Raw genomic sequence first — 20722 nt, forward strand, 5'->3', positions numbered from 1 at the left:
GGAAGGCCCCCTGGGAGCTCTGCCAGGCACAGAAAGTCTTCCCTGAGTGGCCGAGTGGCCAGCATGGGCTCTCCCTTTTCTGAGAGACTGCAGGGGCCTGGTGGGGGGCCTGCGCCCTCCTACCCGGGCTCCGTGTAGTTGTGGGAGGACGTGGCCTCAGTGATCTGGCAGGCGCCGGTGGCTCCTTCCTCGCAGGCACCTGGCATGAGAGGACTGGGCCCTCCATCTTTTCGTCTGGGCTTCTGTGTGGGCCCGAGGCCCTGCTCCACGTGGCCGTTGGGAGTTAGGAGGAGTTCGTTCCCCTGGCCTTGCCATCCCCTGTGGCTGGGAGAGCAGAGTGGGCACCCTCCCCGCTCTGCGGGTTGGGAGACCCGGGAGGTCCCCTGTGGCTGTGGCCGGCGGCTGTTGTCATGAGCGTCCAGAAGCTTGCACCCGCTGCTCCTTCCTGGAGAGTGAGGAGTACGCCCGAGATACCCCCATTTCCGTCTCCAAGGCTCCTGTCCCGCCCGTTCAGCAGAGTCTGGCTGTGACTGGTTGTGGGAGAAGTGGGCTGGCAGGTGGGCACCTTTGTCAGGGCCGCCCTGGCCACAGTGCCTGAAGCGTCCTCTGTCTCTTGCAGGGTAAGCCCCCAGCCTCAGAGGCCTGTGTACCCGGAGGAGGTCCACAGTGTGGGTGGTCTTCACTGTCTCCCCAGTGGACGAGGCAGGACCCCTATCCAGCCAGCCCCCAATCTGCAGACGGAGCTTCTGGAGGGGACTGGCTGGCTGGAGGATGCCAGCCCCTAGGTCCTCTCTCTGCGGCCAGAGGGAAAGGCGGGGGCCCTGGGCAGGCCATCGCTGACGGCCCTGCACTTCCCACAGTCTGAAATATTAACAGAGGCCAGTGGCCCTGCTGGCCTCTCGGGCTGGGGTGGGAGGTGGGACAGCCCCTCCAGGGTGCCACACCTTCTCTTTACCCCGTCTGTTGCCACTAGGAGGGTGGCACCCGCCACAAACGTGTCTGCTGAGGACTGTGGATTTCTCTTTTCTTAAAGCCGACTTGGAAAGAAAGGGGCAGCTTTCTCTGACCTGCCCCAGCCACTGGGGTCAGCAGACTCGCAGGCTGGCCAGCGCAGGGCGGCCCCCCGGGAGCCGCGTGCCCCCAGCAGGCTGCGTCACCTCCGCGGCCTGCCCTGCCTGGCCCGGTGGCCTGCTCTGACACCCGCCTCGCGGTCCCTTTTAAATGCACGTATTAATTACCTTGCCACACTGTGATCTCCCCCCGTGGCCCATTAATTAAGGGGTCACAATCCGAGAGCATGTTTACCCAATAAGCTTTCTTTTTTAATTATCCTAATTGCTTGGAGACTGACAAAGACTCTACTCTTCTCCTTCCCTCGGTGGATTAGCCAATGACAAACGCACTTGCCCGCGCGCACGTGCCGAGCGGCTGGGCTGTGTCCGCGGCAGGGCACTGGCGCGTCCTGGGGTCAGAGGGGCGCCTGCTCACCGCGTGCTCACACGCCTGTCTGTGCCAATGTGCTCCTCAGTTGGTCACGGTCCACGGTCCACAGTCCCAGGGCCCAGGCTAGCGGAGGCACCAGATCCCAAGGTCACGGCCGAGGCAGCTCCTCTCACCATCTGTGGCCTGTGAAGGGCAGGCAAACCCGGCCCCGGGCTGAGTAGAATGGAAAACCACCGCTAGGCTCTGACTTGGCTTAGAATCGGCTTCAAGGTCCTCGGCCCTGTGGGCAGGTGGGGCTCCCTGTGGGCCAGGCGGGGCATCCGCACTGATGGATCGGGTGCAGTCCTGGACCCCCACTGCAGAAGGCGGCTCTCAGGTCACCCAGGGGTCCCTCTTGAGCCACTTAGCAAAGGCCTGTCCTTTTTTTTGAGCAAGTCTGAGTCCAGAAAACACCCAGGAATGTAAAAAGCTGCAGCCACTGAGGAAAGGGCCTGGTGTGTCCCAAAAGGTTAAACGTAGTCACCTCCGGGCCAGCACGTCCATCCCAGGTGCACGTCCACCCCAGGTGCGCGTCCACCCCCGGTGCGCGTCCATCCCGGGTGCCCGCCCAAGAGCACCGAGAGCAGGATTCCGACGGGTGCGAGAGCACCAGCAGACACCCCTCGGGGGCCCGTCGGCAGCGGACGGGTGAGCAAACACGGCCAGTCCACGCAGTGGGTTGTCGTTACTCGGCTGGGAAAAGGAACAGACCCCCGAGACATCGCAAGACGCAGGTGGTCTTCACCACACGATGCCCAGGGAGGACACCCGGACCCAGCAGGCCACAACTGGGGGTACATTTGCGTGGGATGTCCAGACAGACACACCCATAGGTGGGGACAGAAGGCGGATTGGGGTGGGGCGGGGGCGGGCTGGCGGGCTCAGGGTCTCCTTGAGGCTCAAGACAATGTACAGGGGCCACCCTGTCCCAAATGCACCACAGGCTGCGGTGCTGTTCACTGGGACACGGTTAACCGGCATGTTCTGTGAACATCAGCCCCCCCCCCCCGGACCCAGCACACAGCCAGTGGGGCCTGGCTGGCGTGAGCGGCGGTGTGGTCACTTGCTCAGTCCCAAATGCGATAGCTCTGCTCTCGCCCACCTCACAGGGCTCCTGCGGGGCTGGGAGGGATTCATTCACATCTGCTGACGTCAGCTGCAGTGACGCCCGAACGGCGGGTCCAGCGACCGGGTTCCGCGGGGGTTGGAGGGCTTGGCTGTCCTCGGCCACCCGCCCGCTCCCCGGGCACCCAGCTGTGCCGGGCTCGGTGTGAGTCTACGTCTCTTTAATAAAGATTAAGATGTCAGAGGGCCAGCGTTGCACAAAATCCCACTTTTATTAACTTCTCATTACTGGCCGAAGGCGAAGCCCGTTGCTGAGCTTCTGAAGCAGCGACAAGAAAACAGTTATTAAATATGCATTTTTTGACGCCTGGGGCTCGTGCGGTTCTTGCTGACTCAGCGGACGGCTGCACTCCGCCCCAGCTGGACTGGAGACAGTGGGGACCTGAGGAAAAGAGGGACCGCCAGGCCCGGCCAGGCTGCGGTCACAGCAGGCGGGGTCCGGGGGCCTCAGTGGGCACTGACTGCGGGTGCGTCCCTGGTAACTGCCGGGAGCTTCCTGTCCACCTTCTTGGGTGGACCCCCAGACCTAGAAGGGTCTCTGCGGTCGGCTTCTCTCCGAGTCAACGCCCCACCCCGCTGCCCCGCTCAGGAGCCTCGGGCAGGACCCTGGAACCATGGGTCCCAGCACAGGAGACCAGACAGGGGTCACCTCCTCCCATGGACTGTCCCCCCACCTCAGGGTAGAAACGCCACCAGGACCGACCCCCACGCTGCTGCTGTAGCAGCAACTGCTGTGTCCCCTTGTGGGGCACCTGCCAGCAGCCCCCAGCCCCCGAGCCCTCACCCCTTCCAGTTCTGTCCAGCTGCCGCTCACGTCTGCTGTGCCACTCCGGTGCCCAGCACTGCGTCCCAGCCCATGGGAAATGCCCTTGTCCGGGCCGCGGTCACGGGGTCCCCAGCGCACTATGCCTGCTCTGTCAGCCGCCCCGAGAACTCCGCACCCTCAGTGCCCTCCCTCCTGCCTCCCTCTGTACTGGTTGCAGACGCCAGCTGCTCAGACTCCTGGCCCTTCTATGTGGACATCTGGGTGCCCCGTGCCCATCGGTCCACACCCACTGCCCACCCAATGCCCTTCTGGGACTCTGGAGGGGTGTCTGAACTGTAAGACCTACCAGGGCAACGTGGCCTCTGCCACCACCATCCCCTGTACCCCTCTCCCCTCCCCCCAGGGGTCCCCCTGCCAACGGTGCTGCCGCTCCCAGCTGTCCCAGCAGCAGTCCTGGGCCCCTCATTGTCGCCCACACACTGATGCTTCTCCCTCTGCAATAGCCCCAGTGCGTCCACTGCTGTCAGCTGCCTGTCCCTGCCCTGGCCCAGCCTCTGCCCCCTCCCCTGGCACCCCAAGGCTCCAAGGCCCCACCCTGGCCACCCCTCCTCGCCCTGTCCCCTGCACTTCAGGGCCCGCCAGCAGCTGTCCCCAGCCAGGACGCTCTCAGCTTTGTCCTCCCAGGTCTGACCGCCCCCTCCGTGGTCTCAGGGGCCTCCTCTGATCCCCCCAGGAGTGCGACCACACAGCCCCCCATTTGCTGCACTTCTGGTCACTGGTCATGGCTCACACACTCACGGTTGTTTGTATTTGACCTGCCTTTTCAGCAGCATCGTGGCCAAATGTTCATGTCCCCGAATCCGTGCGTTGAAACCCTGAACCCCATGTGACAGCGTTTGGAGACGGGGACCTTGAGATGTGGCGAGGCCGTGAGGGTGGGGCCTTTGCCGTGGAATTAGTGGCCTTATAAGGAGAGGCCCGAGAGCAGGATCCTCCCTGCCCACCGGGGGGGACCCTGAGGGGGACCCGGGGAGAAGAGGGCCGTCTGCAACCCACAAGGAGGGGCCTCTGCCGGCGCCTGCATCTTGGACCTCCCGCCTCCAGACTGTGAGACATAAACGTCTGTGGTGTTTTGGCTCAAACGGCCCGAGGAGACTGAGACGGCCCCCCAGGCACGGCCCCCCAGGCACGGGAAGGGCCGGACGCTGCAGGTGCAGAGCCCAGCCTGGGAACAGACAGACAGGCCCCGCGGGCCCCGCCGCTCACTCTCCAGGAGGGCGAGGAGCTTCATCCCACACCTCGGCATTAGCCCACACCTGCGTGGGCCGGGGGTCCCCCGAAGTCACGGTGGGACCCACTCCTCACTGAGTGGGCCACTGGTGCCGGACAAGGGGGCCCTCCCTGGCTCTCCCTCTCACGGCTGGGCGGCACTGGGCCGTTTCCTGCCCTCTCAGCCCCTCACATCCCACCCGTGGGGTGCACACAGTCCCCACGCCAGCCGTTTGCAGCAAGCATTTTAAGCGCCTGAGGAAACACCAGCCCAAACCATGAGCAGACCCGACGTCTGGTCTTCCTGGGAGAACAGCCTGCTCCGGAGCCTCCGATCCGACTTTGGGGCAGCTGGGAGGCGGCTTGGAGAGGAAAGGGGACAGAGGGCTCCAAGGCGTTGCCCCTTCCCATCCTGCCCCTTGGTGGCCCAGGACAGCAGCTGGTGGCCCAGGGGCCAAGCAGGCCACCATCAGCTGAGCAAACCCGCCCCAAGGGGACAAATCCGAGCCGGGGCCAGGGTGGCGGGTGAGCCAGGCCACCCCCTGAAATGCCGGTCCTCCCAGACTCCGCCTCATCGAACAGGCGGGCGGGCCACGCTGCCCCAGAGCACAGTCCTCGGCACGTCCCTGGAGGGGACAGATGCTTCACCTGTAACTCTGGCTCCAGGGTCGCCCGGGCAGGGCTCCCTGAGGGCCCCTCTGAGTGCCAAGTGCGGGTGGGCGGGCGCCGTCCTGTGTCCCTGCCCCCACGCAGCCCCCCGCCCTCCGCAGCCTTCACCACAGCCCTGTTTACTGGAGGGGGGTGAGCGGCCTCTCCCGGCTGTGCAAACACCCTTTGCAAAGGCCCCTGCTTCCCACCCACTCCGGCTTTCCAAACTCACGCTGCGAACTGGCGGGCTTATCGGAAGGGCCGCCGGGCAGCTCGAAGGCGTTTCCACGCATTGTGCTGCTGCGTGGAAACCAAGCCATGTCGGCTCCGAGGACAAAGGAACGCCGGGGTGTGAAACGCAAAAATATTTCGACCCGACGACATCATTTTCACAGGAAGAAGGTCATTCCCGGCGCACAATCCACTCACTATCTCGCAGGAAGTCCTGTATTTCCTATTGACTCCCCGAGGCCTGCGTGTCCGTGTGAGAGGCCGCCTCGGGGCCGTGCGCCGCCTCTCGGTTGTACGGGCTTGCCCCAGCACTGCTCCAGGCACCCAGTGGGGCGCTGGCCGTCCACCCTGCGTGGCCAGGTCAGAAATCGGGGCTCCAAGAGGGTAGGGGACATACCCCAGGTCACACGGGTGGATGGCGGAGCCAGAACTGCAGCTACTTCGCTCTCGTCCTTCTTTCGGTGACCTCCCCTGAGCTCTCTGGGTCTCCCGTGTGTGACGGCCTCTGGGCGGGACCTCACGGACTTGTCACCCACCATCATCACCATCACCGCCATCACCATCATCTTCGTCGCCATCATCACACCCATCACCACCAGCACTACCTTCACCACCATCCCCATCCCCAGCAGTGCCCGGCACTATTCTGAGTGCTCTCACACCCAGTACCTCATGGGCCCAGGAGCCATGACCTTGGGGGCAGGAGCTGTGATCGGCTCCCTTTCCTGGCACCCCTGCCCAAAGAGCTGGAGGGTAAAGAAGTCCTCAGAGTCTGCGCCCTTCCGAGAAGTTCCTTCCTGTGTCACCTCGCGAAGCCCACCGAGAGTGCTGAGGACAGCCTGCATGAGTGCTGCCCAGCCCCCCCAAGGACCTGGGAGCTGTCAGGGGGCCTGGGCCCCGGGAGCACAGAGGCCCATCTGCTCAGGATGTGCTCCAGTGTGGGGGCCGTGCAGGCACAGCTGGAGGTCCTGCTGGACGGTCAGAGGTTCCCTGGAGGGTGGAGGGCAGACTGGGGCCTCGGAGGGGCCGGGGGAGGGGGACTGCTAAGCTCCCCCGCACTGCCCTGCGGGGAGGGGGCTTCTGAGCAGGGGCGTCATGAGTCATGTTGGGGAACCAGGTCCCCGAGAAGGGTGAGGGCGATGAGGAGCACGTCGGCGACACTCGGGGGACCGAACGTGACTGTGAGAGACAGACCCTTGGGGCCCGGCGAGGACATGGGGCCAGCGCCCGCTGCACGGGGGGGATGGGCGGCAGGGCGTGGCAGGACCGCCGGGAAGGCCCACCCGCCTCTGGGTCTGCACCTGCCTTGACCTTCCTCCCAGGGGGGTCGGGAGAGATGCCTGCCTCCCCCCGCCGGGTCTGCCTCCTGGAGGGCTTCGCGTGGGCAGCCACTGCACGGAGACGCCCTCGTCCCCGAGCCCTGTCCCCAGGGTGGCTGCCACGCCAGACTCTCTGGGGCGAGACGGCGGCTGTCCCGCACCAGCTCCCTCTGATCCCTGCCTCTGCACTTCTGTCCAAAGCAGAAACACAAAGGGAGGAAATCTATTCACAATCCCTCCCCCTCGCTTTATTTTTGCAGCTCTCTGGGGTGCCCACGCTTCAGATTCTCTCCCGATAATCATGTGCTCTTTTGGGGGCTTGGTCACCCGGAGCCTCGGGTTTGGGAGGCAAGAAGCAGGGGCGGCCTGGCCTGGCCCGCAGGCCGTCCTCTTGCCGGTGCGGGCTGCATGGAGTGGGGGGCCCTGCCCCCCAGGGAGAGGCGGGGAGGCTGCCTTTTATGATGTTTTTCTGTGTTCAAACGTCTCTCCCTACCCTCAGCTGGTGCGTGATAAATGCCACATCAGACCCCTTTTATGTGATAATACCCCGTTGCCGGCAACGCACGTTTCCGGGGCTAATACGCAGAATCTCAGGCATCGTGTGGAAATGACAGGAGCAAGGTTCCCGCACAGAATAATACGTCTCGCTGTTTATGACTTAATTTATCAGCGCACCGCCGAAGAGACGTCCTGTTAGCTGGGTGAGGAGCAGCCCTGGGCCGCGACGGCCGGCAGACGGAAGTGCCGGGGGGGTGATGGCCTGTGAGCACCGGGGTTGGTGGCCAGAGCGGAAGTACACCTGGCGGCTCGAAGGGGGCAACGCCACGCACACTGCGTCCGTTCAGTGGAGAGCCCACTCTCTCCAGCCTGAACCGTCTGTCCCCCTCACACAGCCCCCTGTACAAACAGGCAATGACAGGCCTTGCCTTGGCCTCGGTGCCTTAGAATCAGCCACCTGCAGGGACCTGGCCACGCCCACGTGGCCAGACCGGGCATTCCCACCGGAGACAAACGCAGCAAACCGCACCAGAGGCTCCTGGGAGCTTGTCCCAGCCCCCAGTGAGGGGGAACCAGGGACTGGGGCACTGAGAATGTAAGCTGGGCACCCCTGGCGTGGGGCATGGGTCTCGGAACAAGCACCCCTGGAGGGCAGAGTCAGCGGACTTCCACCTCGTGTCTCCAGCACCTGGGACAGCGCCCCGCACACCCTGGGGGCTGCGTGACAGGCTGTTGCGTGAACGGAGGCAGGGCTGAGACTGCGCAGAACTGGGCGAAACCGCAGGAACCCCGCCTCGGTGAGATCGGGGAGCAAGGCTGGACCTCGGCAACAGGCAGCCACTCAAGCCAAGGCCTCACACGTCGTGTCTCTCCCGTGCGCCTCGTGCGGTTTGCACAGTGGCTCTGCTTGTGGCCGGCACCTCAACATCTACCCGGAACTTTCCGGCTGCAGAGTTGGACCACGCGTGGAGAGCTCCGGAGGCCGTCACAGGGCGATGGAGGCTCTGCCGAGAAGTCGCCCTGCAGGCACCGCCCGGCCGCCGTCCAGCCACGTGGACAGAGCTGCCTGGGCCGGGTCCCCAGCGAGCCTCACATCACGCAGCCCAGGGAGTCCCTACAGGGCCCGGGTGGACGCCGAGTCTCAAACATCAGCCCTTAGGTCACCGCAGAGGCAGACGTTGTTTCTGTATATTTCCTTCCAGCCTTCTCATAAACGCGTGTCCCGAGAAGTGTGTGTACGCTTCCCGTAAGATGTGTGTGTGACGTGCTTCCTGTCGGAAACCCTCACCTGGAAACAGGAGTAGCTTTGCCCGGCCGGGTGGCTCAGTTGCTCGAAGCATCGTCCCACGCACCGAGAGGTTGTGGGTTCGACCCCCAGTCAGCACAGGTACCCAGGTTGAGGGTTGGATGTCTGATCGGGGCGGGTACGGGAGGCAGCGATCGATGCTTCTCTCTCTCTCCCCCTCTCTCAAATCAATAAACATATCCTCAGGTGAGGATTTAAAAAAATAAATTAAAATGAAAAGTAATGGCTTTACATTTTTAGAGCGGCTTCAGGTTTACAGAGACATGAGTGGAAAGCAGAATTCTTGTGTAATGCCTGCTGACTGCCACCCTCCTGGGTCCCCTGGTGAGTGAGCTCGATTCATGGGGTCACTTGTCATGACGATGTGCCATCATTCAACGGGGTCATCGGAGCCCTTCATTCACATGAAGGTCACTCTCGGTGCTGCGTGTGCCATGGGTTCAGATGAACACATGATGTCACATGTCCACCCGTGTCACTCAGGGTATCGTCACTGCTCTGAACACCCTCTGGGCTCTGCCCACCGTCCCCGCCCCTGCCCCCCGACTCCTGGCTACCACGGACCCTTCCACTGTCTCCATAGTTTCGTCTTCTCCGGGACACGCTGGAGTCGGAGCTGCCTGGCCGGCAGCCTTTTCAGATTGGCTCCTTTACCGAAGTCCATGCATTTCCGGTCCATCCTTGCTTTTCTGTGGCTCGAGAGCCAAGCCCTCCTTAGACGCTCGATTATCCAAATGCCTGCAAGGCCCTGGCTGGGCCCCTCCTCCCCTCTCCTGGTCCACCTCACCACCCACTAGGGAATGTCACCCGGGGGAAGGGGTTGCCTGCCAGCTCTCAGTCTCAGTCCTGGACGCAGGACTCCGGGACCCCTCCCAACAAAGGGGCCGGGTCGCCGCCCACAAAGGCCCAGCATCGCTTCTCCAGGCAATGCGGTGCCAAAGGTCAGATCCTCCCTTCAAGGAAGAGTGTGGTTCTCAAGGACAAGGTGCGTGGGCACAGGCGAGAAGAGGGGCCGTGCCACCCGGACGTGCCTGCACCCCTCCCGAGGGGCAGGGCTGCTTTTCCCGCCCTGGGCTGTTGGCCATGCCGTGACCTTGGCCTTGGCTGCTGTGAGACTAGGTCTAAGTGATTATGTGTGTCAGCCATCCCCATGAGAACCACACAGCCCTGGGAGCCCACTGTCCGAGGAGGGTGAGATATTCAAAGGACACTGGACCCAACCACCTGCTTGGAACCAAACCCAGCGGAGCCGGTCTTGCACACATGTAAGTGAGAATCCGTGCGTGTGTAATCGAGGGGCGGGGGAGTTGTTACGCAACATTACTGTGCCGATAGCTGACTGATACACTCACTTCCAGTTACCACCGTGCAGCGCAGACTTGCCTTTCTCCGTACCGCTCCCGTGGCTCAGTGCCACCCTGAACTCGGTTCCTGAAGCCCTGACATGCCGGGCAGCTGGACGCTGCATGTGCAGAGTGACCCTGAAGGCAGGTGTCTGACACGAAGCCTGGGAGACCCGTGTGGGCAGTGGCCGTTTGCAAACTCCTGGTCTCTCGACTACAGGGCGTGGCCTTGGCACGTGACTCACACTCTGGGCCTTGGCCCCCAATGGGTGACGTGGGGTTGGGGGTAAATGAGTCTGTGCACACAGGTGCTGGGGCAACGCTAGTGCCCCACGAGGGACACAGCCACGGTGAGGACACAGCCTCGGCAGCGGGTCCGAGGAGCCTGGACCACAGGACTCAAGTCAGTAGAGGACGGACTGGCCGGGGACAGGTTCTGTACCCGTCCACTCTCCTTCCTCCTTCCAGGTTAAAAACACCTGAGCACGTGGCCAAGTCCGTGTCAGCCCACCCGTCAGGTGAGCCCAGGAGCTGCTGCGGGTTGAGGGCGGAGGCCAGAGGCCCGGGATGCCGGCTCACACGCCCACCCCTGCGATGCAGTCTGTGTAGCAGGAAGCTGGGCTGCCCCACCGAGGTGCAAGGGTGTTGGAGCTGGGACACGCGTGCAGGTGTCCGTCCCCAAGTCGGGGCAGGGCCTGCTCCATCACAAGGCAGCGGTGGCTTCTTCGATGGGATGGGGAGGACACAGCCTTCCCAGGGCTCTGCCTCCACCAAGAGCTCTGCAGGCTCCCAGAGACCCCTGGGTGCAGCGCCCGGGGGAGGATGAGGCCCCCGCGTGAGTCCTGGGCCGAGAGAGGGGACGGGAGGTCCTGCCCGGAGACTGTGTGCCCTTGGCCTACGGGGGCCCAGGGCCTCAAACAGGGGCAGTTACACAGCCTGAACCCCCAATAACTCCAGGGGGACACCCTGTGAGGCACAGGGAACCTTGATGCTTCTCGGAGGCCCGGGGCGCTCGACCCACACCCACTGGCCTCGGTCTTTTACCCAGAGAGGGCCTGGCCGCCTCGACATCGGGTTCGAGTAAAACCAGAATCAGCACAGCCAGGTGAGTGAGAAGAGAGTGGGCCCTCTGAGTAGCAGGAGCCGCAGGCTTTGGCCTGGAAAGGGCTCAGCACCGTGGGAGGGAAGGCCCCCGCCCCGCCCAGCTGTGCCCATGTGGCCGAGTCGAGCACCCGTGCCTTTAAAGCAAGAGACGCTGAGCAAGCCCGGAGCTGGTATGTTTTCTCTCCTAATAGTGCCGCCCAATTTAATTAACTCGCTACTGCACCCACCTGAAGATTACAGAGTTTATTGGCACCACCATCTGGCTCCTGTAAGCCGGTAATGTAGATAATAAATCTGGGTCATTACCCGCTGCCTGAGAGGGGCGGCTTGCTCCCGTGCTCTCCACCGGCCCCCTCCTGCCAGCAAGGTGGGCCCGGGGCAGGCACCTGCGCCTGTGAACTCTGACCCATGGCGGGTGCCAAGACACCACCTAGGAGACAGGTGTCCTGGAAGAGGCCTGACGCCCACGGGCATGGCCAGCGTGCACCCGGGGTCTCATGGGCCCCCTTGGCCCCGTGCCAGCCCCAGCAGCCGCACCCCTAACGCCCACTCAGCGCTCAGCGGCCCCGGTGCCCAGGTGCTATCTTGTTACCCAACAGAACAGCCAGACCACACGGTGCTGGGGACGGTGGTGACTCCCTGACCGCGGAGAAGCAAGCAAAATGACAGTGGTCTGAGAGCAGCTGTAGACCGCACCCTGCAGGGTGGACCCCAGTTTGGAGAGCTGGGAGGGGTGATGGGCCTTCGGGGAAAGTAAGGCCCTCCCTCTAGCTGAGGGGTTAATGCCCACGTTCAAGTTCTGAGTCTGTCCTTCCAAATCATTGGTGTTTCATCTGCTGGGGGATTTCACTTTGGGCAGGCTGGGGGGGAAGGCTGGACCACAGAGAGGGGTCCCCCATCACCTGCCCTCACACCCGTGATGGGCTGCTGGGGGACCCCAGGGCCCTCGCCCGCTCCCTGCTCCGGGACCTCTGCCCCAAAGGCAGCCCCAACACCTTGCCTTTCGGAAAGCTTGCACCAGGGGTGCGGCGGGTGGGAAAGAAATCGTGGCTCCGGGCTTTCCAAAAAGGGGGAAAACTAAACTCATTCCTCCCCCCACCCCCAGGTACGGCTGCCGGGTCTGAGGAGCAAAGCGCCCTCCACACATGCCTGGTCTGAGCCCCGCACGGCAGAGCCTGTGTCCAGGCTGCCCTGAGACAGGCAGGGCCCTGGGCAGGTAATAAATTACTGCGAGGGAAATTAATGACCTGCAGCTCTCCCCAGCCTAATCTGGCGATTTAAGCTGATTTCAAGAATCCTTCCGCTGGGGTGGGGGCAGGGACGCAGAATCAATGGTGAGGGGGGCGGACAAAATGCAAAGAGTCTGCATTTATAATGTTAGTCACCCAGCCCAGAAGTAGCCTATAACTCACCCCGTGCCACACTAGGGGCCCATTAATCACTCTTATCTGCTCGGGAAGGGGCCACACAGCCACCGCCCCGGGGCAAGTTCAGGTGCTTGGAGGTGGCTGCAGGTCAGAGTCCGTCAGGAGGCCTGGCTTTCTGCCCCGGGCACTAGAGCCACCAAAGTCACACCAAAGCAGCACAGGCCTTTTCAGATAAGCGTCAACAGTTGTGAAAACAGAGGCCTCGGGGGAGACGGAGGGGGAGGGGCAGGTAGCCAGACTTGGGGCTGTTCCGGGGCGGGGTACTGGGGGTCCCGGGGCTGCCGCCCCAGAACAGGGGCGGGAAGGGCAGGGCAGGGCCTCCGCTTTCCGGCTTTCTGCTCTTGGCCCCGCTACACCTCTGGGCTCTGCAGCCTTTGATTCAGCAAAATCAAGGATGCAAACTTCTTAGGAGTACTTAGTTTCCATGGCAACTGAAGCTGACCTCAACATTATTGTTCTCAAGAGGAGACTGACTTTCCTATATGTTCATTCACTGAATTAATGGACTCCCGGTTCTTTTATCAGCAACCCCGGAACAAAGGCGAGGGAGACGTGTGGGGAAAGGGCTTTCAGCCACTGTCCAGCCTTTTGTCCGGGGCTTACCGCGAGGAGGCCAGTCTATTCAGCCCCAGATTATCAAAATCAACTCGGGGCTGTCTCCGGGGCAGCTAAACACACTTTGATTTCATAAAGACATAACTGATCCCACATGCAAATTCATAATTGTGATCGCAGGGGGCTTGGGCTCAGGTCTCAGGGGCGCTTTCTCAGAGTCGCACGGGCGTTCGTAGGTAGGTGATCTGCGGTTGAGTTCCAGAGTTCTCTGCCTGGGACGCAAAGACAGACGTGGAAGGGATTTCTGCGCCGCCCTTCACCATCACAGGCGACCCAGGATAACCAGGGTAACCGAGTTCACCCTGTCCCGGTGAGAACCGTGGAACCGGCGTGTGCCCGTTGGTGCTTCATTCTGGGGTTCAGTGTTTGCTGTCTCCCCGATTCTGGGTCCAGCCACCGCCTTCCTTTCCCTGCCTGCCCCTCCTCCCTCCCCCTCCAGCCACCTGACAAACAGCTCTGCTTCCTCGGGGACAACAATGCAAATGAAATAAACCGAGTGCCACAGCGCTGAACACCAACGCTTGGCTGTGTGTTCCCGCACGGGGTGGCGGGGGATGGGGGGAGCTGAGGTAGCCCAGGGGGCCGGGACCGCCCTGCGGAGCACCCAGGCATCGCCTGGTGATGGCCCGGCTTCCACCTTGGGGTGCCGGGATTCCGAAAGGAGCTGCTGTACAGGGACACTCAGCAGCTGCGGGTCTCCGCCGCCACCATCCTGGGGTCCGCTCAGCTCGGCTCTCATCCCCGGCTCCCTGGTCACCCTCCATTAGCCCCATCACCCCCGAGGGACACAGGAGACCTCGGCGTTGCCCATCACCAGAGGCATTTCGCCGGGGTCAGGTGATGGGAAAAACGTCCACACACAGAGGCCCCAGTGGGACAGGCCGAGGCCCTAACACCCCAACAATCATTTCACAAATTATCATAATTATCAATCCATCACCCCATCTGGACAACGCTGGCTGGGCCATCGGACGACTTTTATGACCTGTAGCACTTGGTGGGTAATAACGGCGAGAGATTTATGGACCCATCACGCTCCGTCCTCCAGCAGTAGGACTTGATTAGTTCAATTTATTTTGGACTCTCCTTCCCAGCCCTGGCCCTCTGAGTGAGCGCCGCTGGGCGGCCACAGAGGCGCCCTGTTCAGCTCCTGTCCTAGCTCCACCATGCGAATTCCCGGTTTGTATATTGGGGGGGGGGGGGGGGGGGGGGCGTGGCTGGTGAAGAAGGGGGAGGGGAAATAAAAAAAAATATAAAGAAGAAGGCCCCTTTCTTTTGTGCAAACGGGCCCCTCCTTCCTTTTCAAGACGGTCCAGAAAAACGAGAGGCACAGAGCAAAGGCTATCGGGGCCATGTTTCCCCTTTTCATATCGCCGCAGAGATTGGATCAAAATTCTTTTAGCTGATACCATCTCCCCGGGTGGACTACACTCTTGTTAACGGATAAATTCAAGCCCTCCAGAAAGTAAAGAATAAATTTAAGCCTTTTGCCAAATGTCTATCCTATTGGATTTTGATAAGACGGCCATTGAGCCTTAATAATGTCTTCCATCCATTTTCAGCGGGCCCTTAACGCGGCTCTTTATTCGTCCCCAAAGCCTCTTCGCCCGGCCTTTTTATTACGGGCTCTGGCGGGCTCTCCTGGGAGCGGGCCGACCGGAGTGATGGATGGACCACTGGTTAGATTATCTCCCGCAGATGTTTGCTCTCCAGGAGCCCCGGGCTTTCCCTCTAAGTAAACAGAGACTAAATAGAGTCGGCGGAGGGAGTCGTCCCAGAGGTCCTGAATAGGGGACGCTGCAGCAGCCGACCTACAGCCCGAGTGACTTCAGGGGAAAGAGAGAGCGCCAGGGCCGCGCTGGTGGGGTGGGGGGTGGCGGGGGCACCTGGGCTGGAGAGCCCGGTTCCGAGTCTCACCAACAGCGAAAGTCTGGGCTGCTGGGGCCACGGGGTGGACAGGAGGACAGGGGGCTGCGGGGGACAGAGGAGGATGCAAGAATGCGGGGACATGGACGGAGAGGGGGCTGGGAGGGGAGGGGGTGTTGCAGGGGACACCGGGAGGGAGTGTCTGTACTCCCGCCAGACACCCGGCTCAGTCGGCCGGTGGCTCCGCCCCCTTCTGGAGGCGGGGCCGAGCCTGGCGCTGCTCACAAGCTGCTCCACCTGTCACTCCGATGGCAGCCCCGCCCCAGGCCTACTATTCTGCGGCTCCCCATTCGATTCTCACCCCTGCTGTCCGTGTGGACCGGGCCGCCACCCTCACTAGGCCTGGGTCGTTTGCTAGTAAACTCGGAACAGATAGGTTCTTCAGCCCCTTCAGCACCCAGGCTCTCTAATAACGGGAACTTATTACCGCGACTTCCCCACAAAATATGACATTTTCTGCATTTCCTGTGTCAAGCCACTGATTGAGTTAATTAACGTTTCTTACATTTAACTGGTGCAGATAAAGAACAGGAAGTATAATTTCCTGAAGTTGGAATAGATGAAGCTCAGAGATGTCAACTGACCAACCCAAGGAAGCACAGCACCCCAGTGCTCCCCCATCATATGTTCAAGACCCTTGACCACGCGTCTTTGGGGAAGGAGGGGGGGTCCTGGTCAGCCAGACCCAGGAATCCCAAACCACAGAACTGGTAGGTGGGTGTCTACATTCCATTGCCAAGGGATTCACCTCATTAATCTTTAAAATAGCACATGAAAGCACGTATAGTTATACGTACAGTAAGTTTACGAACGAGGGGGGACCCCCTCAGAGAATGGGATTATCGTCTGGAGGACGGGACCCTTGTAGTTCAGGCTTCCCCTGCCAGGTGGGCGCTCCAGGGACCCACCTGTAGCAGTGCACCAGCTGGCGTTGTTGTGAGAGGCTGCGATTGGTTTGGGTGAATTTTTGAGACTCTTTCAACCCATTTACCCATTTCCTGGGTGATTTATGAGCACGCCTGACTACACTGCTGAGTGATCAGCAGTTTTTGACCCAAAACAGTACGACCCCCATGCCCCGCCCTCCCTATTCACCCAATTCCACCCGGAGTGACTTTTTTTTTGTTTCCCTGGATGAAAAAAGTCCACAAAGGGAAATGTGGCCAGTGTGAAGGAGGCGAAACAAAAAAGGAGAGGTCTCTGACTGAAGCTTAAACGTGTGAGAGTAAGTACGCAATTTTTATAAGTACATTTCTGATATTTTGGGCCCCCTCCCATCTCCAACACTGTTCATCGGGCGGGACCTTCCAGTTGGAAGAAAGGTCACGGGAGTGCGGTATTTCTTCGTCTTCTGATCCCACGTACGCACCCCTTTGCCTTGCTCACCTCTGTCTCTGGGCCATCCCCTCCCTCCCAGAGCCAATGGGGACACGAGCACCAGACTTAGGTCCCCACCCTGTTGTCACTGCACCAATCTTGTCACACTCAACAGCCCCAAATACTGATAATGTCTAAGTTTAGTGGGAGATTGGTACAGTTCTGGGGTTCAGGGGGTGGAGGGGTTGGGGGAGCAGCTGGGAGAGTTGGGCAGGGAGCCCCTCAGACCAGCGCCATCTGGGGGTCAGGAAGCTCGTTCCCAGACAGATGGCAGTCAAGGCACCCTGCCCCCTGGTGCCCCACCCCCTGAGCCCCGTCCCTCTGGGGGCCCATGCAGAGGGGGTACCCTGGCCCCCTCGTGCCAAGTTGGGCAGCTGTGAGCAAGGCTCCGGCCAGAGGACGCCCTGCACCCAGCCGTCAGCAGCTCTCAAGAAAGGCCTCTGGACCCCGTCAGCCACGGCCTGTGGCTCCGCCGTTTACAAAAACACGGCTCCAGGAGGACATGCTTATCTTTGTTCTGGTTTGAAAGTGTCACACTTGCTCCTCACCAGTGTTGACCTTAGACTTGACCCTTGGCCTTCTGCCCTGACCCTTGTACCCAGGCTGGACGACTGACTGCCCCTCCCACCACGAATACGTCATCTCTGACCTCCCGCCAGGCCACACCCCGGTCCGGGAAGTCCACCCAGGGTCCGCGGGTCAGGTGCCTAATTGTGGTGTGAGACGGAGCTTTCACCTTCACTCTGGATGTTGAGACAAGAGCGGCCTCGGTCCCTTTTTGTGGGAGGTGACTACACCTCCACCCTGGGTCTGTGGCACAGCCCCTTCACGTCTCTGCCACCACACAGCCCTGCAGACACAGGGCCCTGCTCAGCGGCGGGAACGGGGAGAGAAGGCCGTCCGGTTCGACGGTGGGCGTGGAGAGAGGCCTCAGGCCGCCCCGGGCAGGGGCCGGGGGCGGACGTTTGTCCCGGTGTCTGCTCATACAAAACGGTCCCGCAGGGCCCACGGACAAGGTGGAAAGGTGCCCCTGCCAGAGCTCCTTCAGGAGGTCACCACAGGGTCAGAAAACGTCTTTTTCCCGAAATCCACATCTCTGGGGTTGAACCAGGTGAGAAGGCGCAGATGTCCCGGTCCCTAATACACAGGTCACGGGTCCACCCAAATGGCGAGTCCCCCAGTCCTTTACACACAGGTCATGGGTCCACCCAGATGGCGAGTCCCTGTGCCCCCACCCCATGGAGAACTCTGTCCAGATGACTCAGCTCCAACTGCCCACCCAGGTGCACAGAGAACGTGGGGAAAGTTTGGCCCAGGTTCTCTTGCTGGGAGGGAGGGCAGGGCCAGGGCCAGGACCTGCGAGCTCAGCTCTGTGCCTGAGGGAGCCTTGAGCACGTACTATGGGATTCCAACCGTGAGAACACGGCCGGAGCTGACCGGCCAGTCCCTGCAGCCGAGTGCTGCCTCCTGACCCCGCCTAGGACACGCGACGCCCTGCGCTTTGGAGCAGAGACGCCCAAGGAGAGGCTGCTGCTTTAATTCCCCCGAGACCAGAGTGCCAGGCCAGCACCTGTGTGTGAGTGTGGGCGCCTCAGTATCATGTGTGTACACCGTGTGTCCCATGTGTATCCCGCATTTGCGTGGGTGCCTTGTTCACGGATGGCCCACCGGTGGGGGCTGAGCCCTGTGGGATGACTGATTTTGGGTTTGGCAATGACTTCAGGGCGTGGCCCCTTCTGCCACTGGGCGGCCCCCACCTGTCGACCCAGGGGCACACCTGTCTGTGAGTGCTCCCCCCCTATGGGGGTGGACGCGCTTCTTGGGCCTTGTTCACTCTCTGGATCCCTTAGAGCTAACGTTTGTCACCCAGCTATTCCCCGTCACCGGCCGGCGGAGCCCAGATGGCAGCCAACAGACGCTTTCTCCCGCTAATGGGCTGCTTGCTTGGTGCTGTGCCCAGCCCTCTCTGGAGGCCGAGTGCGGACAGCAGCAGCGTTGGCTCCGCAGCCAATCCCATCTCTTCCTCCCCACACCTCTTCCACGGGAGCGCCCAGTGGAGGCAGGGAGGTGACTCCGCGAGCCACCCGGGTGGCAGAACGCCCACAGACAGGGGCTCTGCTCGGTTCTCCGGGCTGAGCAGAGGGGACCCCCCACTGGCCCGTGGGACCGAGCTGGCCCTGTCCTAACCACAGGGCACCCCGTTCTGTCCTCGAGCAGGCCACGCACAAGGATGGCTCAGGGCCGCTCACCCGCATGCACGCCTGCCAGGCTGGGGAGCCCACAGTGGGGGCCCAGGGGGGCGCGCAGGGGCTGTCCTACCTTTTGGACGCAGCTGTCCTGCGAGGACACCTCCTCCGTCAGCATTTGCTGCAAAACAAGTTTGAAAGGAGCTGTTAGTGTCTGACAACGTGCCACTCTCGGGCCGCGGCTGTGCGCCGTGGGGACAGGTCCCCTGTGCACTGAGATGATGTGTGTGGCCCACTGGCCTTTCATGACATGATAAAAGTGCCCCGTCGAGGGGCTGGGGCCTTCACTCCTGACAGTGTCTCCCCCGTTTGTTGAAAACAGTAAGGACCCCCCTGGGGACGTCCCCTCCCTGGAAATACAGCTCACTCTGGTCCCTCGGTGGCCACGCGGACGCCTGACCCGTCCTTGCTGTTGAGAAGCGTCTAACAAAGTCTCTGCTCGTCCCCTCTGAGTGCCACAAGTAAAGTGGGCGACCTACGTTTGGGGGCGACTTTGTCCGTGTGAAGCCAGCCTGGAGCAGAGTGGGGGCTCCCGCCCGGCTGCTGGGGCACAGGCTTTGGGCAGCTCAGAGAGAGAGAGAGCCAGTTATTTGGGGCTTTCCTCCACGGCCTGACCCGAGAGCTGTCCTCCGCTCAGAAGCTGCAGCCCTTGGCCTGGCGGGCGACTCCTCTTCAAAACCACCAGGTTCCACCCCCCGCAGGCGGCAGGCATTTCAGGGGAGGGTCCCAGAGCACTTTGTACGCCAAGCGAGGTGACAAATCAGCTGCATAAATGGGGTTTTCCCTTCTGGATTGAGGTGCCGCACAGAAACCCGTATAGAAATGGGAACGTCATTTCCATAAGAACGAAAACCCAGACTGAAACTCAGATTCGAAAAATCAAACAAGAAGCGGTGTCAGAACCAGGAGTTTCGTCCCCCTAAAATTACACCGCGGCCTTTCCCATTCCAAGTGTGGAGCCGGGCGCCCACCAGCGCCCGCGTGGGCAGGTGAGGACCAGGAGGCTGAATTCCAAATCGCCGGCACATTTGCCCGGGCTCAGCTGGAATAACAATAAGTCATATATTTTTAAATGTTAAAAATTCTAACCAGTTGGGGATTTTATGTTTCTGTTAATGGACTCTGAAATTGTGGTTTGGAAAGTGACGCCAGCGAATGAGGAAAAGAGACAGAGAAGTGAGCAGGGATGCCCCACGGGCCCCAGGCATCCGCAGAGACCAGGGGCACCGGTGCCCTGTCCCTGCTGGGCCTGGGACGGGACAGGCCCGTGGGGATGAGCCTGGCAGCTGGGGGCCGAGTGCAGCCCGCGGGCAGACCAGTCCCTCTGCACGCTCAGCTGCCTAGTCTTCGCTCTGACCCAGAGCCCAGAAGCCAGCGAGGCCCCATCGGCAACCAGGAAGGCGGAGAGAGGCGGACCTGCCCTTTCTGGACCAGAAGCAGGGAAGGTGTTCTGACTTTTCCAAGGCACACGGTCCCCAGGTCCCAGGACCTAACCACTCAAGGGGCCCCATGACAGAGGCGCCAACACTGTGCTGGCCCAGGGGGTGGCCCCCACCCAGCACCACCCCCGAGGAGGCCGAGGCATGTCCAGTCACCCCGCAACTGCCGGGACCTTTTCTAGGAAGGGAGCTTCAGGGACCCCCATGCACGGACACGTGTGTGCGCCACGGGGCCATGTGACCTCCAGACCCAGCAGGCCGCCTGGGTCGCAGGGCCGCCTGGGTCTCAGGCACTGACTTCAGGTGCTCACTGAAGCCACCTCTGGAAGAGGGAAGAGCAATCGGGGGTGTGATCTGCCCAGGGGCCGGCGTCCTGGAACCCCTTCAGGTCTGGGGTAAGGGAGGGTCGGCCCCACGTGGTCTGGGGCTCCTAAGAGTGAGAACCGGGGTGGGGGGGCACCGGCCCACAGGGCGCCCTGGGCCTCTGGCAGCGGAGATGTCATCGGTGACTCAGGTGCCAGGTAAAGATGAGGCTGGAACCAGCTCCGCCCACTCCCAGGCCTCGTGGTGGAAGGTGCTGTTTCTCTGGGGTCCCCAGAGA

At 61.7% G+C, this 20722-nt stretch overlaps 1 protein-coding gene across 3 annotated transcripts in view; it reads right to left on the reverse strand.

Moving 5' to 3' along the window:
* PRDM16 (PR/SET domain 16) overlaps positions 1 to 20722 on the reverse strand; it is a 273604-nt gene that overhangs the window by 120368 nt on the left and 132514 nt on the right. For all 3 annotated transcript variants that reach the window (XM_037146943.2, XM_037146942.2, XM_053660276.1), the window contains exon 3: positions 18756 to 18803. In XM_037146943.2, the coding sequence (XP_037002838.2) occupies positions 18756 to 18803 (48 nt within the window). The remainder of the gene's footprint in view (positions 1 to 18755; positions 18804 to 20722) is intronic.

This window comes from Artibeus jamaicensis, unplaced genomic scaffold (assembly GCF_021234435.1).
Source record: "Artibeus jamaicensis isolate MK-2021 breed Jamaican fruit bat unplaced genomic scaffold, CSHL_Jam_final scaffold_847, whole genome shotgun sequence".
Lineage (NCBI taxonomy): Eukaryota > Metazoa > Chordata > Mammalia > Chiroptera > Phyllostomidae > Artibeus > Artibeus jamaicensis.